We start from the raw sequence: 17565 nt of genomic DNA, 5'->3' as shown, positions 1-17565 counted from the left end.
GACCCACGACTTCTACTAGTGCCTTTTTGCCAAGCGCGTTGATTTCTAGTACGTGTGAGAGTACAAGAAAGCCATGGCGGTCTGTTCTACATCATTAAATATTTCCATCTATTATGCTTCTTCATTTACTTCAATTCCCTACTTCTAGTGGTTTCAATTATCGATAATTGTCCGCTATCTTTAGGGAATAAAAAAGTGTATAACATAATATTTTGAAAATTGTTCAAATTATTACAAAGTAAGAGATATTAAAAATACTACAATTTTTTACTAATACTTTTAATGGTTTTTTTGATAACTACTGAGATGTTGTGATAGATGCATAATAACTAATGAAAGTAATGTTGCTTTAATCACAACATATCAAGTCAAACTAAAAAAAGCACATCAAGTCAAACTATTATTTTAAATAGAAAAAAGTTGGATTCTTAGGCCCTGTTTGATTGCTGAGTGAGTGTTAACTCATCATTCATCACCCTCTTCCTCATTTTTCGTATCTCAAAAATTTTGAAAACACGCCCACCCTTTGTTTGGCAACCAAACCCACTTCTGTTTGCTGCCTAAAAACTCACCTTTTTATGGGACCCAGGGGCTGACCACTGTGCAGTGCACACAGTTCTTTCCCTTCCCACAAATCCCAGTTCACGCTTCTTTGTTATTGATTTCGTTAACAGAGGCTTTACAATTTGGGTGCTAGGAAGATTGTTCAATTATTGGACCTATTGGGTGTATACCGTATGAACTATGAAAGGGATACCAATCCAGTTGCAGGGGACAATTGTGTTAGTTTGGAAAATCAGTTGGCTCGATGTTAATATGCTGATCACCTTTTGTTCAAGCAAAAGGCAGTTAAACTTCAACAAGGCTCAACAAAGTGATGAATAGCCAAAATAAATTTTTTAAGAAAATTCAATACAAAAATTCGAAAAAATCCTTGACCATCTAGATCTTCTTTGATCTAATCTTGACCTCATTTTAAACCCACAAGACAAAAAAACCAAAGCTTTCAAGCTTCAGCCATTTTTAATAGAGAGAAAAAATAAAGAAGAAAAAGAAATCACAGAGTTTTGAGGGAGAGAGCCCCGCCGGCCACAGATCAAGCCTCCCTTCAATCAAGCCTCTCTTCAGTCAGCAACTTTCTCAGCTGGATGGGCACTCTTCAACTAGCCAAATGCTTCGGATGCAGCAGATTTTTGAGAGGAAGAGAAGTGAGAGGAGGAAGAAAGAAGTTTACGAGAAAAAAAAAAAAGAAAAAAAAGAAAGAAATAAGAACTAAAGCAGAGGAGGAGGTTTGAAAATGAAAAAGAAAAGAAACAAAGAAAAAAAAAGGAAAAAAAAAGTCAACAGTAATAAGAAGTAGATGTGACAATACACTGCCATTGGGGTCTACCGTGCACCATAATTACACTTTCGTCATTGAGTTAATAAACTCATAACTTGAAAATAATCTTGGACTGTTTCCAAAATTGGTAACTCATATCTCAAAAAACTCAGTTTTGTTAACTGAGTGAGCACACCCAAAATCATACAAACAATGTTTATATATGTGGGCCCATGGATTTCGGGTTATGAGTTAACTTGGTTTTGTTAACTCAGTTTCGCAAAATACAAACAAGGCCTTAGCATTTTTACTAAAAACCCAAAAGTATAGTCCAAATACTCTGTAACACCACTTGAGTTGTACTAGTATTCATGCGTCCCTTGATCCTTTCCCTTCGCAGCCGTAGTGAAGATAAGCACAACTATCAAAATTAGTTGCCCACATTTATCATTACCACTTTCTCTTAGGAAACTGACAGTTGCGGAAAATCTTTTCCACTTGAAATTGAAATCAATATATAAATTCATATCCCCTGTAATTTTAGTTTATGAATTATTCACCCTCCAACTTCCGTAGAGAGAAAGCTTTGAAAGAAAATGGAGGGAGAAACTCATGTCCTGGTATTTCCTTACTCTGTGCGTAATAGGTCACATAAACCCAATGCTCCAATTCTCAAAGCGCTTAGCCTCAAAGGGTGTTAAGAGTAACATTTGTCATTACCACCTCTAGTAGCAAATCCATACAAGTCCATGCCAACCACTCTATCAATGTTGAGATAATCTCTGATGGCTCTAAGGAACCCGAAAATTAGGAAGGCATAGAAGCACATCTCGAGCATTTCAAGCTAAATGTCTCACAAAGCTTAGCAAAGCTTATTGAGAAACATAATACCTCCAAATACCCTCCAAAGATTCTTGTGTATGACTCAATTTTGCCATGGGCTTTGAACGTAGCTCGGCAACTTGGACTTGATGGAGCTGCATTTAGGGGCGGTTTTATGATTCTTTTTTAGGATGGTCACTAAGAGCATCCACAGCCGGAATTCTCATCTTATCTTATTTTACCATCTCAAAAAGCCACTTTATCAATTATACAATACTCCCAGCATCCCAACTTTTATTTCCCTATTTTACTCATTAAAATAATATTTTTACACAATAAAATAATATATCCCACAATCACCATCATACAATACAACGCATTATTTATTCTTTCTCTCTCTTTCTTTCTGTTTAAGAACCACAATCACCACCATCGTTGCACTACACACACTGACACCACCACCACCACCGGCAACCCATAATCTACCGTCAACACCAAAAAAAAAAAAAAAAAAAAACAATGCAACCCAAGGTCAAAAACCAGACCCACCACTGCTGAAGCTCAAAGGAAGCGGATTCGCTGCTAGGAAGCTTGAAGGAAGTTGATTTTGTTGACCCATGTAGAGAAGGAAAAATAAAAGAGAGAGAGAGTTGCCAGAGAAGGAAAAACGCAGAGACCCACCATCGCTGATCTCCAACTCAACCGCGCCACCATGCCGATCAAAGAGACGAAGAGGATGACTACTGCTTGCATTGCGTTTCCATTGGGTTGATGAGAGTTTAGCGTAGAGTGAAGGTAATGAGAAGAATCAGAGAGCAAGAAGAAGAGAGAGCAAAAAGAAAGAGAGAGAAGATGGTACTATAGAAAGAGAGACAGAGATAATATAATAATAATATATAATTATACAATATTGCTATAGTACCATCTTACATTTGAGATGGTACTGAAGCTATATGTGAAAAAAAATTTGGCCTTTTCCCATTTGGCCTTCCCGTTGCTGGGATTTTTTGGGCCTGTATGCCAAATGTATCTTACAGTTGGCATATGTAAGGCCGGCTGGGGATGCTCTAAGAAACTTAAATTATACAAAATTTAATAAAGAGATAACTTGAACATATCAACATCAAAAAAAAAAAAAAAAAAAAAAAAAAAAAAAAAAAAAAAAAAAAAAAAAAAACGCAAATACATGAAATATTACAATTTTTTGTACTAGCAAAGAGAGGGGGAAAAAAAAGAATAATAAAAGATAAAATGAAAATTGAAAATGTTGATTTGAAAATAATAAAGTGACCACAACAGTTTCATAACAAATCTTATGCAACAAGTTGTCATTGGTGGGTAAAACATGTAAATATTGAGCACAAATTAAAATTGGTAACAACTTACCACATAAGATTTATTGTGAAAATATTATGGATATAGCATTACTATTATTTTTATTGAATTCAAATTCTTGTGATTCTCAAGTCATGTTGTTTAATATTTTTATTAGGGTGGTCAAAATAAGTAATATAGTATATAATATATATATATATATATATTTTTTTTTTCAAATCAGGGTGGTCATTGAATAGATTAATTTAAACTAATTATTTATATATATTTTTTGCTAAGTATAAATATTTTTTTTGGCAAGTGAGGGTGGTCCGGGGACCACCCTCACATACAAGTGGAGCCGCCACTGGCTGCATTTTCACTCAGTCTTGTGTGGTTAAGACCATCTATTATCATGCACATCAAGGAACAATTCAGGTGCCCTTAGAAGAAGGGTCTTCAATTTCGTTGCCCTCGATGCCATCACTAGGGGTCAATGATCTACCTTCCTTTCTTAGTAAAAAGGGCTTGTACCCAGCTTTGCTAAACTTCGTATTGAATCAATTCTCAAATTTCCGGGAAGCAAAGTGGATCTTGTGCAACACTTTCGATAACTTGGAATATAAGGTAGGTAATTAAGCAGTCCATTTATGTCATGTTTCTTGTGTGTGACAATAATAATTATGTCATACATTTCATCCACCTCACACAGCATTTGAATTCTACATAACTGTGGGGTTCACATGAAAAAAAAAAAGAGAAGTGAGAGAAAATGATACATATATCTGGTATATGTGATATATGAAATACCTGTAGCTTATCTGCGGGCAAAGCAATGTGAACCAAATTCTTAGATGGAAACAAAATAGTACTAATTTTCACCTAACTATATACCTTAGAGAAGTTGTAAGGTCAAATTTACAATCACTTGCATAGTTGCATTTTTTTTTTTTTTTGGGACCAGATGCATTGTTCTTTTTGTACAACTAGTCTATTGAAAGAATATAGTTTAGTAATAGCTACCAGTCAAGATGGGGATATGTAAACTTTTAATTTTATTTTTTATAAGTAATAAGTTTTATTAATATCAAAAATGGAACACCCTAGTACATAGGGAGTGTAAAAGGGGTCAACAATTCAAGTACAAAAATTACAAGAATAAAGGAAATCAAGAAAGGAAAAGAATGATTGGTTTCACATGGCAGCCAACCAATCCAATAAAGTTTGAAAGAAAAATAATTTGAAGTCTGGTATAGATCTCTCATTATCTTCAAAACATCTACTATTTCTCTCATTCCAAAGTCACCACATTAAGTAATGGGGAACAATTAACCAAATATGACCATTTTAATGATGACCAAGGGATGTGTAAACTATTTTATATCCCAAACCAGTCCCAAATCACGTTAAAATTTAGGAATTTCATATTAAAACAAGACCATTTATTTTTTGAAAATAAGAGTTCAAAAGCTATTGTTTACTAACCATGGATTGTCTTGAACAGGTCAGGTTGGATATGGTTCAACTAAAATTAAAAATCTAAAATATTTTAAACTAAGTTCAAGTATTACTAAGTATTAGCACTTCAACATTAATTGAATCAAATTTATACGTAATCTATAATATAATCAACACTTAATTCATATATTCCGCTAGCATTTTAACAGCAAAATAATAGAGGTTGTGATTTGGTACATGTGTGAAGTTTAGTGGATGAACTGGTCAAAATAAAAGTTCAGGGAGTGTAATGATCAATACCTTAAATTTCAGGGGTGTGTGCATTTTTCCTAAAACTATATATATCACTTACTACAAAGAACTCTGTTGTGTTACATACATGCACTAGTGTTTTGCAATGAGCACCTGTAGAGGGCCTACTAACCCCGAAATTCTCAGCACAACCAACTTCATATAAGACCCAACAATCAACATGTTTCTAAGTAAATAACCGAGGCCCAACATGTTTCCTCTATTTTTTAAAAAGGTATTTTGTTGTTGTTATTGTTGTTATCTTTTGTTTTAAAAGGTCTTCTTTCTTCAATCATTGATTTTATTTTTTGTTATAATAATTGTAAGGTCTCGTTCTGGATCCTAAGTCCGAAAGATAAAAGGATTAAGGCCCAAAGAGCCCAACACTATGAATTTGTAGAGAGTGGGCTTAAAACTAGACTTCAATGAGTTGGACAACAATCAGACTGAGTTAAAGATGACAAGAAAACCAAAATAAACACGTTTAGTGCAAAGAAAACCTTCCTCGGCAAAGTTCGAGGAGAGTAATTCTTGTATATATTTCTCTTAGACTTGATTACAATTACAATTCTTAGTGCTATAGTGTTTTTTCTACAAATTCTCCGATGATCCTCTTGTAATGGGGTTTTTCTTCCTTATATTCTCCTGTTTTGCTTCATCTCCACCCTCCACGTGTAGGTCAAGTTGCCTGTCTTGATCCTTATCCCATCAGCACATTCTTGAAGTCTTTGGAGGTAGCTGTAAGACTGAATATCATTGTTCAGGTATCACATCCACATTAATACGGCCAGAGAGTTAGCTACAAAGCATTTAATGCGTTGGTAATAGCTTTCTCTTAGATATTTCTTAGCTTCCCTTTGTCCTATTCCCTCCTGATGTTTATCCTTAGCAGTAGAATTTCCCAGAGTATTGCTCTTGATGGTAGTTCGACTCCTCTGACCCCTACTCTGTTAAGCTGAGGAGGCATTTCTTCTCGGATGATCTTCCCAAACCCTCATGACCAGGACCCTTCCATAACTCATTGATTTGTACTTCTTTGCTAACGTCTACCTATCCTCGAACTATTAAATGCCCTCAGATAAGGCCCATGGCTCAACATACATTCCTGAGCCTTTCATCCCTACAATAGCCCTTCGAAATTCTCCTCTTTTGCTCCTCGGGAAAAAAATGAAGATTTTGATATTATAATAACCATTCTACTCTTCCTTTACATCATTTCTGTTTGTGTAGGAGTCTTTTCAACTGCCTAAAAGCATTCTCATGATGTTTCGGCATTTGGGACGCGCTTGCATTTAATTTCTGCGGCTTTATACTCCCTACGTTCTATGGTACGATGAAGATCCAACGGCTGAAGATTTTATGGGGACTTGGGCGGGAATTCTCCCACTTGCTTTTCCCTTTCATACATATATTGCTTGAAAACGTCATTGGCTTTACTTTTTGCACTTCCCAAACCTCTAGAACTAGTCCGAAGAGCCCTACTTCCCTTTCGTAAGTCGTTTTCAATATTCTTTTCTTCTCATTTTCTTTTCTATTTCTTTTTATTTAGAGCCCTTTCTTTCCTCGCCCCCCCCTAACTTCACCTCGTCTCCCTTCTATCTTTAGTTTTTCTTTCACATGGGTAGATTTGCTTACCTGGTAGACACCCTAGAGGGTATAGAGAGCTTTAAGGCTCAATACCGAATTCCCCAGGGAGTTTCCATTAGGTATTGTAAATAGAGGGAATGACACACTATAAGGCAAGAGGGAAAAGTAATAATCTCAATGATTGCCTTTATAGAGGAAGGGATGAGAATCCCTATGGGTAGAGTAACTAGGGATTACTTAATTGCTCACAGACTCTCCCCCACCCAGTACGCCCCCAATATGTTTAGCATCCTAGGTAGTATAGATACCCTCAATGAGAAGATGGGTGTGAACCTTAGTACCTTACCCATCATGACGTTAATTAGGTTTACAATCATCATAAACTACTAGGGTAAGGGTATTACTTAAAAACTAGAGTTCTTGAGGTTAGACTTATATCGTGTTTCCCTAAGTCCAACAAGGGTATGAATAAGGACTATTTAATCATCTCAGGGGAGTGGCATGATGGGCTTCACTATTTCACCAGAGAAGGGACACTAGGTGGGGTATTTAGGCCTAAGTTTATTATTCTAACAATCTCGTTTTTTCTTACTAACATTTCCTCTGCTCACCCTTTCTATTCGTGCTTGTAATTTAGTTTTTCTTTTATAAGCGCTGCTTTTTGACAATATCTTTGCTTCTGATGAACTAGCAGATAAGTACTCTGCTATCCCGAACTTCAGCCTTGTCAACGAGCCAGACTTGACAAAAATACTCAAGGCCGAGATATTCGTCCACACAGACGGGCAATTAAGAGTAGCCCATCTCATCCTTGGCTACAATCCCCTATCATCTAGCTTCCAGGTACCCAAGTACGTGATCAAAGCGAAAGACCGTCGCCTACACTTGATCTATGTTACCATACCAAGTTTTCTTGACCCAAGCCCTGCTCCAGAAGGTGTACAGCAGGTAGAACTACCCTTCCAGTACACAGCTGAGGAAGAAGCAGCTCATTTTCAACCAGCAATCAAGGAAGAAGAAGAAAAAGAAGTGGTTGAAGTCTCAGATTTCGAGGACGACTTTGAGGTCTTCAACCAGCCTCAATCCCTAGAAGTACCAGCTAGTGATTTTAGCCACCTCCCCCCAACCCAAGTAAGCCACCTCCAGGAAGTTTTAACTATTCCTAACGCCTTGGTGCTACAACGCAAAACCAGGTCAAGAATCCTAGATCTGCTGGAGTCCCACGTAGGAGGCAATATGCCCAAAAAGGCAATCTAGAACAAGCCTTCCACCCCTCCATCTACTCAGGCTTCCTAACTCGATCCTATTGACAAAAAGAGGAAAAAGGGACCAGAAGGGTAAGGAGGTGGTGGAGGAAGGAAAGGGCCTTCCTTCCAAGGAAGTTTAGCTTTAAAAGGGGGCCAAAGTGGCCAAAACTGCTTACACAAGGTCCTCAAGTGAAGGATCTATGGTGGAAAGGGGGCATGACCACCAAGTTAAGGTGCCAGCTTGGAACACCTCCTTGGTGTTGGACAGAGCCCCCCCTCCAACAGATGCATCTATAGGGGACTTCCAGCATGGGAAGGCTAGGTATGTGGCCAATGTCGTAGAGCAGGCCCTTTTGCTGCCTGAGGACATGGTTGATCTCAGGTCCATGAAGAGACACGAAGTGTTTCTTAGTCTGAAGAGGGACCTTGCATTGGTAAGTATTTTAATTGACTTTCTTTCACTTAAGGTCATAATTACTTTTCTCTAATCATTATATTTTTTTTTTTTCTTGAAAGGCTGTACAAGCTACGCATAGGGCCAAGGAGTTGGTGAACAACTCCCACAAGCAAATGAAGGATGAGGAAGGGAGGCGCATTGCCAATGTTGACGCCTTTAACATAGCTGAGAAAAGGATACAAGAGTTGAACACCAAACTAATCGAGGCTGATAGAGATAAGAAGAGTGCCGAGGCTGCCCTGCAAGGAGTTGAGAGGCAAGTGGAAAGTCAATGCAAATAGCTCCGTCAATCCGAGGACCAGCTAACTGCAGCCAAAGAGTAGATTGGGGTCCTGAAGAAGAAGTTGGAAGAGGTTGAGAAGGCCGTAGACAAGGCTGAATAGGATGGTTATGTTGTAGAGGTAGTAGAGACTGAGGAGGCGCTTAGAGCTGAAGTCTTTGGGGTGTGCACAACTTACTTTAAGATGACAAAGATGTGTAATGATAGTACATGAGGGCGGACTATCTCTTTACAGCAATTGAATGATTAATGAAGTGTCGTAGTGTAGTACCCAGATCGAGCACGACATTTTATTATTTGAAGCTTATTAATCTCATCAAAAGAGACATGAATATGACAATGTGTGACCGACTGGGTACCCACCCTTTAAACAAAAGTATTATTTCATTCAACTCCCATAAAAATTTTAAAACTTTCTTAATCTGTTTTTATAAGTATTATATCTTATTGGAGGGTATAAATTAATATTTTTACACAAATCCTAATAAAATTCAAAATCTTTTGAAAATTTAACAAAGAAGTTGGAAAAAAATAATTGGAGGGTGAAAACTAATATATTAACACCAAATCCTAATAAAATCCAAACTCTTTTGAAAATTTAACAAATAAATTGAAATATTAATTAATTTATAGAAGAAATTGAAATCTTACCCGTAAATCATACTTTATGGTAAATATGGTATTTACACCTATATCCAAATACAAATTTAATACCTTATTTCACAACATATTTTAATTTTTTTTTTTTTAAATCTATAGTGTAAACCATTAACTTGTTATTAATTTTACTTAGACCTATCACAGTATCACTAACACTAATACATTACTTTATATATATATATATATATATATAACCGAAGCTTTTGACTTTTGGTTGATCTCTTCACAATTTTACACATCAGCATTTTTAATAATTAATAGTAATTTAGAAATAAAAACACACCTAGTGAGGAAGGTAAGGGTTTGAAAGAAGCACAAAAAAGAAACCGATTAGAAATAAAACACTTACGTGGGCAAAAACCAATTAGAAATAGAACACTTAGGTGAGCTTTGATTTATCTACGTTGTTGAATGCTGTTAGACTTATGGTTAAGTGATTAAATTCACCATTTCCTAACAGTTTAAACTTTTGGGACAATCGGTAATTTAACATGATATCAGAGCCACTGCTCTGACATTTTCTTAGCAGTCTTATCTTTATTGGTGTTACTACGTTCTCAACATCGCTTCTGCTGTCACATCAGTCGTCGCAGCCTCTCGCCATTGAACCTCCGACGTCTTCTAGCCATTGTCTTTAGGTTCCGGACCTGCAGCCACTGTCGTTGAGGAGTCCTACACCGCAAAGACCACTACACATGTCGTCACTGCCGTGAATATTGCTCCGATTACATTTCTGCAGGTATCAATGAGATCATCTTGCGTTGATCTACACGACGGTGGAAGCCTCGCAATCATTGGAGACCGCATGCGCCCTCATGCCCCGCCCAAAGCTTCTGCGTCAAAGCCCACGCACCACACGCGCCATCCTCAACTCCAGTTGACGTCACCCGTGACGTCATCAGTTCCACGTCAGCCCTAGCTTACGTCAGCATCTAGTCATCTGCTAATGTCAACGCCACATCATCTTGCTAACGTTATCCGTTGAACGTTGACTTTATCCGCTGATCGTTGATCGGGCTGTTGACTTTTCTCCAGGGTTGACTTTTGCAGTCCAGGTTCTCCTCACCTAGTTTTTTACGTAGAATTCATTTTTGCAGTCTGTTTTTGCATATTGTGTCTTTAAATGGATAAAAAGGATATTTTTCTTCCTTACCCCATCAATACTATATTGGAGGGGAATAAGAATTACTTGTCTTGGTCTTAAGCTATGCACAGTTTTCTTAAGGGTCGCATGCTCTGGCATTATTGTACTGGTGCAATCACTATTCTTGTCAAGGGAGCAAGTGAAGAAGATGCTGCCTTCCTTGGTCGCATGATTGAATGGGATAGTCACAACCACATAATCCTCACATGGATTCGGAACACTTCCATTCCCTCCATCTCCAATCTGTTGGGTAGCTTTGATGATGCAAAATCAGCATGAGATATGTTGGCCAAAAGGTACTCCACTACTCACGGATCCATGAAATATCAGTTAGTGGTTGAATTGCATCAACTCAGGCAAGAACTAGAGCAATCCATCAATGACTACTATGATCAGCTTCGCTTTATTTGGGACCAAATTGATCTTTCTGATCCAACTTGGGCATGCTCAAAGGATGCTCAGCAATATGCTTCCATTAGAGATGAATTTCGCCTCTATGAATTCCTGATGTCACTTCATAAGGACTTTGAGACCATTCGAGGTCAACTTCTAAATCGCAGTCCTGCTCCCTCTCTTGAGACTGCTGTGAACAAGTTGGTTAGAGAAGAAACTCGTCTTGCAACCTTTCAAGCCCAGAATAAGGTCAATGCTTTGGCTATTACTCCTTCTGCTCCACCCATAGAGCAACCTCAGCAATCAGGTGATTCCTCTAGCTCTAGCAATCACCGCAAGCAGACCAACAAAAAGTTCTGCAACTATTGCAAGCGTCCTAGCCACACCATTGAGACTTGTTACCGTCGCAACAAATCTACTACTACTACTGTTGCTAATACTGAGCCTACTCCGCCAATGGCTTCCATTTCAGCGAAGTCCCAGTCTTCTGGATCCACTATCAACCTCTCCCCCACTGAACTACAGGAGATCATAAATCAGGCTGTTCGTATGGCTGGTAATGCATCTCTTTCCACTACTCTCTCAATTCTACCTACTAAGTCTCAAACTTGGCTTTTTAATTCTACCTGTTGCAATCACATGACACCTTACTCGTCCTTATTCTCTAAACTTGACCCTGCACCACATCCTCTAAATATTCATATAGCTGATGGTTCCACCATGCATGGGAATAGTCTAGATTTTGCTTCGACCTCCAACCTCTCTGTTCCTAGATTCTTCCATGTACCTGACATATCCTATAATTTGTGCTTTGTGGTTCAATTAGCTGAACTAGGTTATTGCCTTATTTTTTACTATTCTGGGTGTATTGTGCAGGATCCGAGGACGGGGTAAGAGCTTGGGACCGATCCTAGAGTTGGGCATATGTTTCCCTTGGACAATCTTCATCTTCCACCTGTTGCTCCTGTTTCTGTTATTGCTGTAGCTGCTGCAGTTTCTTCCTTACCATCTCTCGCACTTTGGCATTCTCGTCATGTACCATCTTCTTGGGTACAACAATTAGCTTCTAAGGGTCTGTTGGGTTCTGTGTCCAAAGACAATTTTGATTGTACTTCATGTCAGTTAGGAAAACAGCCAGCTTTGCCTTTCAATAACAGTGAATCCATTTCTAATAGTATTTTTGAGTTAATTCATGCTGATGTTTGGGGACCTTCTCTTGTTGCTAGTATTGGTGGATCTCGATATTTTGTTGTTTTTATTGATGATTATTCTCGTTATAGTTGGATCTTTCCTATGAAATCTCATTCTGAAATTTTACCAATATACAACAACTTTGCAAAAATGGTTGAAACACAATTCTCCAAACGTATCAAAACTTTTCAATTTGATAATGCTCTTGAATATACTCAATATGCGTTTCAAGCTCTATTACATTCCTATGGCACTGTACATCATCTAACTTGTCCAGGTACCTCTCAGCAAAATGGTCGAGCCGAAAGAAAACTTCGTCATATTCTTGACACTATTCGTGCTCTTCTTCTTTCTGCCAAAGTTCCTGCCCTATTTTGGGGTGAAGCTACTCTTCATGCTGTTCATGCAATTAATCACATTCCAAGCGTTTTCATCCATAATCAGACTCCGTATGAGCATCTCTTTGGGTCACCCCCTGACTATCATCACCTTTGCTCCTTTAGATTTTCTTGTTTCGTTCTTCAGCCTCATTAGCACAACAAACTTGAGCCTCGATCTAGACTTTGTTGTTTCCTTGGTTATGGCGAATTTCAAAAAGGGTATAGGTGTTATGATCCTGTCTCTCATTGTTTTCGTGTTTCTTATAATGTTGTCTTTTGGGAACACCAATTGTTTGTTGAACTCTCTCACTTTCGTTCTTCCTTAACTACCTCCTCTGTTTTAGAAATCTTTCCGGATGAGTCTCTTGTTCCTTCTACAAATACTTTTGATCCTCCTTTGGACTTCTCTATTCAACCTCCAAATATTTTTTATGCTTCTCCTAGACAGGTCGAAGATGAACAGGTTGATGACGAGCTACCCCACCTTAAGCCTGGGTCCCCTATTCCTGCACCGCTTGAAGATCTTCTACAAGACATTCCACCTCGCCACTCATCCCGAGTAAGATCCATTCCTGCACATTTACTTGACTATCATTGTTACATTGCACTTGCTACATTTCACGAGCCTCACACCTTTCGTGAGGCCTTTACTGACCCTTTATGGTAGATTGTAATGAAAGAGGAACTTGATGCATTAGCCAAAAACTATACTTGGGATCTGGTCACTTTCCCTCCTAGACAGTCTGTGGTTGGTTGTAAGTGGATATATAAGATCAAAACTCGCTCTGATATGTCCATTGAGCGCTATAAGGCTCGTCTTGTTGCAAAATGTTTTACACAGGAGTATGAGATTGATTATGAAGAGACCTTTGCTCCAGTTGCTCGTATCTCATCTGTTCATGCCCTCTTAGTTGTTGTTGCTGCTAGTAAATGAGATCTTTTTCAGATGGATGTTAAAAATGTCTTCCTTAATGGGGATCTAAGTGAAGAAGTCTATATGCAACCTCCTCCTGGTCTCTCTGTTGAATCAAACAAGTTTGTCACCTTCAATGTGCACTTTATGGCCTTAAACAAGCTCCACGAGTTTGGTTTGCCAAGTTCAGCTCCAATATCTTTCGCTTGGGTTACACTACCAGTCCTTATGATTCTGCCTTATTTCTTCGTCACAATGATAAAGGCACCATTTTACTTCTCCTATATGTGGATGATATGATCATAACTGGTGATGACCTTAGTGGCATTCAAGAACTCAAGAATTTTCTCAGTCAGCAATTTGAGATGAAAATTTTTAGACATCTCAGCTATTTCTTGGGTCTTGAAATTACTCATTCCACAGATGGTCTAAAAATGTCTTCCTTAATGGGGATCTAAGTGAAGAAGTCTATATGCAACCTCCTCCTGGTCTCTCTGTTGAATCAAACAAGTTTGTCACCTTCAACATGCACTTTATGGCCTTAAACAAGCTCCACGAGTTTGGTTTGCCAAGTTCAGCTCTAATATCTTTCGCTTGGGTTACACTACTAGTCCTTATGATTCTGCCTTATTTCTTCGTCACAATGATAAAGGCACCATTTTACTTCTCCTATATGTGGATGATATGATCATAACTGGTGATGATCTTAGTGGCATTCAAGAACTCAAGAATTTTCTCAGTCAGCAATTTGAGATGAAAATTTTTAGACATCTCAGCTATTTCTTGGGTCTTGAAATTACTCATTCCACAGATGGTCTTTATATTACTCAAGCCAAGTATGCTTCTGACCTTTTGTCTCGAGCTGGACTCACTGACAGTAAGACTGTTGACACTCCAGTTGAACTTAATGTGCATCTGACACCCTCGGGGGGGGGGGGGGGGAAACTATTGTCTAATCCTTCTTTATCTCACAGTTACTTGTCCAGACATTTCCTATGTTGTTCATCAGGTGAGCTAGTATTTGTCTGCTCCACGATCAACTCACTATGCTATTATTTTACGTATTCTTCGATACTTGAAGGACACTCTCTTCCATGGCCTTTTCTACTCAGCTCAGTCTCCTCTTATACTCCGTGCATTCTTTGATGCTGATTGGGCAGGAGATCCCACCGATCACAGGTCCACTACGGGTTATTGCTTTCTCCTTGGTTCTTCTTTGATTTCTTGGCGAAGTAAGAAATAAACTTTTGTAGCCCGCTCCAATATGGAAGCAGAATATTGTGCCCTTATTGATACCACATCTGAGCTCCTTTGGCTACGATGGCTTCTTAAGGATTTGGGTGTGTCCACATCTTCTGCTACTCCTTTTTATTGTGACAACCAGAGTGCCATTCATATTGCTCACAATGATGTTTTCCATGAACAAACTAAACACATCGAGATTGATTGTCATTTTATCCGTTATTATCTTGTCCATGGTGCCCTCAAGTTTTTCTCAGTCTTCTCCAAAGATCAATTTGCAGATATCTTCACCAAGTCACTTCCTAAGGGACGCACTTGTGATTTGGTTGACAACCTCAAGCTAGTCTCACATCCACCTTGAGTTTGAGGGGGGCTGTTAACATATATTATGTTATGGGCTTTAGGCTCAGCTAGATTATTTGTATAACACACATTCTTGTACTACACTCTTACTTGTACTGCATACATATTTACTTGTACCGCACATATATGCCTCCTATATAAAGGTACTCATGTATATTCTTTGATTATGAAATACAATACAATTATTCAATATTTCTAACTTGGTATCAGAGCAGGAGATCCTGAGTTCGATCCCTGGCTTTACTCTACCTCCCATTTAAAATGTTAAATTCCCACTTGTTGGGCCCCCACTTATTAAGGGGAAGTTTAGGCCCACAAGTGAGGGGGAGTGTTAGACTTATGGTTAAGTGATTAAATTCACCATTTCCTAACAACTTAAACTTTTGGGACAATTGGTAATTTAACAAATGCAATGTGGTTTATGTTTAATCATAGTGTTCGTATACTTATATACATGATGGTATATACAATACGGGATGAGTATGAAATAAGCAAAAGCTGTAACACGGAAGCGCCTGAGAAATAACTTCATACTCTCGGATTATACTCTCGGAAACCATCCTATTTATTAACCATTTATTTATATAATTTTCAAATGCATTTATTGTATTATATAATATAATAGAAGAAATATTAATAGATTTTTTGAGTGAGGCGAGGGGAAGTGCCCTTCGACTCCCCTGACTCTGCCCCTGATGTAACCATGGGTGATGAAGATGAAAAAGTTAAAAAGCTACCCAAAGAATTGGAGCCCACATTCTCCTCATTTCTCACGTTTTGAATCAAGAAATTGACAGGCATGCGAAGTGTGAACATTTATAAAGTAATAATAATAACTCATTGTTATTTTTAAAATGATTAATATAATGATTTCCTTATTAAAAAAAAAAAATTTGATGTTACATATTGTAGTTAGTATTCAATAAAAATAATGGTAGTAATGAGTTTATGTGTTGTGTTAATTATAATTTATCACCTTAACAAACATTAGAAAAATAAAGCATTATAGAATATGATTTTATCTCTATTTTTTATATTGTATATGGAATTTATAATAATGATAATATTAATTGACATTTATTATAATTATGTTTTTGTATGAAATACTAAATATGAAATTTGTGAATTATGATAGTTATTAATAGGTATGTATTAAAAAAAATTTTCCAATGAAATAATCAAGTAGTAGATAATTATGGTAATTATTAATGACAAAATGCAAAGTGATAAATTATTAAGGGCAGGTAACAAAAAAAAAAAAATAGCGGTGAGCTTAAATGAGAAACCTTACTAACCTAAAATTTAGTTTGTATATTAAGAGCAACAAAAGTGTATAGTCCAATTATCAGATTTCTAAAATATTATTTTTTTTAAAAGATATGAAATGGTGTAACACTCCAATTTTTATATATAAATATCATGGCATTGTCTCTTTGATCATGAATCCCTGCTCCTCCATCTGATTGAGAGAGAGAACATTGCAAGAAAATGGAGAGGGAAACTCATATTCTAGTGATTCCTTACCCTTTACAAGGTCACATAAATCCTATGCTCCAATTCTCCAAGCGCTTAGCCACAAAGGGTGCTAGAGTGACTTTGGTCACTACCAACACCATTAGAAACTCCATGCAAGCCTTGCAAGGTTCTAGCTCTGTCAACATTGAGATAATCTCTGATGGCTCTGAGGGAGACGAAACCGTAGAAAGCTTAATAGCAACTATGGATCGTTTCAAAGATAAAGTTTCACAAAGCTTAGCAGAGTATATTGAGAAACTAAACAGCTCCAATTACCCACCAAAGCTTATTGTGTATGACTGTGCTCTACCATGGGCTCTAGACGTGGCTAAGAAATATGGCCTTGATGGAGCTCCATTTTTCACTCAGTCTTGTGCAGTAATTGTCATCTATTATCACTTGAAGCAAGGAACAATAAGGTTGCCCATAGAAGGGCCAACAGTATCACTACCCTCGTTGCCAAAACTAACAATCAATGATATATCTTCATTCCTTTCTAATCCAAGCTCGTACCCAGCTCTACTAAACCTTGCACTGGATCTATTTTCCAACTTCCTAGAAGCGAAGTGGCTCTTTTTCAGCTCTTTCATGGACCTGGAACTCGAGGTAAATTCACAATCTCTAAGAATATTTACCATACTCTTTAACTTTTGATTTATGATAGAGTTATTACATAATTTTTCTATTTTTATAAGGCTGTTTTACCGATTGATATGGCATCAGTTAAAAATTAAAAAACAAAAAAACAAAAACAAAACGTATGATATTTATTTATGATATTGTTGAGATTACATCAATTCTATACATATTCTATAAATTTAATAAGTACTCCTTACCATAAATATGAGAATAAAGAATATTATTCTTCATTCTTCAGATGTAATTAAGAAATACTCCTTTTTGCCTGAAACTCTCTTGGAGGTTTGAATAGTAGATGTCTGTCTTTGTAAATCTCTTCTTCTTCCCATAAAGATTGAAATTAAAAAA

At 37.4% G+C, this 17565-nt stretch overlaps 1 protein-coding gene across 3 annotated transcripts in view; it reads left to right on the top strand.

The window, feature by feature from the left end:
- Positions 1-17565, top strand: part of LOC126704452 (mogroside IE synthase-like) — a 40313-nt gene that overhangs the window by 18277 nt on the left and 4471 nt on the right. Inside the window, exon 2 of one of the 3 annotated variants that reach the window (XM_050403489.1) lies at positions 16598-17184. The exons of 1 other annotated variant lie outside the window; for it this stretch is intronic. In XM_050403489.1, coding sequence (XP_050259446.1) covers positions 16598-17184 — 587 coding nt within the window. The remainder of the gene's footprint in view (positions 1-16597; positions 17185-17565) is intronic. One more of the 3 variants, XM_050403488.1, reaches the window with a different exon arrangement.

The sequence above is a fragment of the Quercus robur genome, chromosome 10 (assembly GCF_932294415.1).
Source record: "Quercus robur chromosome 10, dhQueRobu3.1, whole genome shotgun sequence".
NCBI classification, from domain to species: domain Eukaryota; kingdom Viridiplantae; phylum Streptophyta; class Magnoliopsida; order Fagales; family Fagaceae; genus Quercus; species Quercus robur.
The sequence above is the reverse complement of the archived record's forward strand: the minus strand, read 5'-3'. Positions and strand labels throughout refer to the sequence as shown.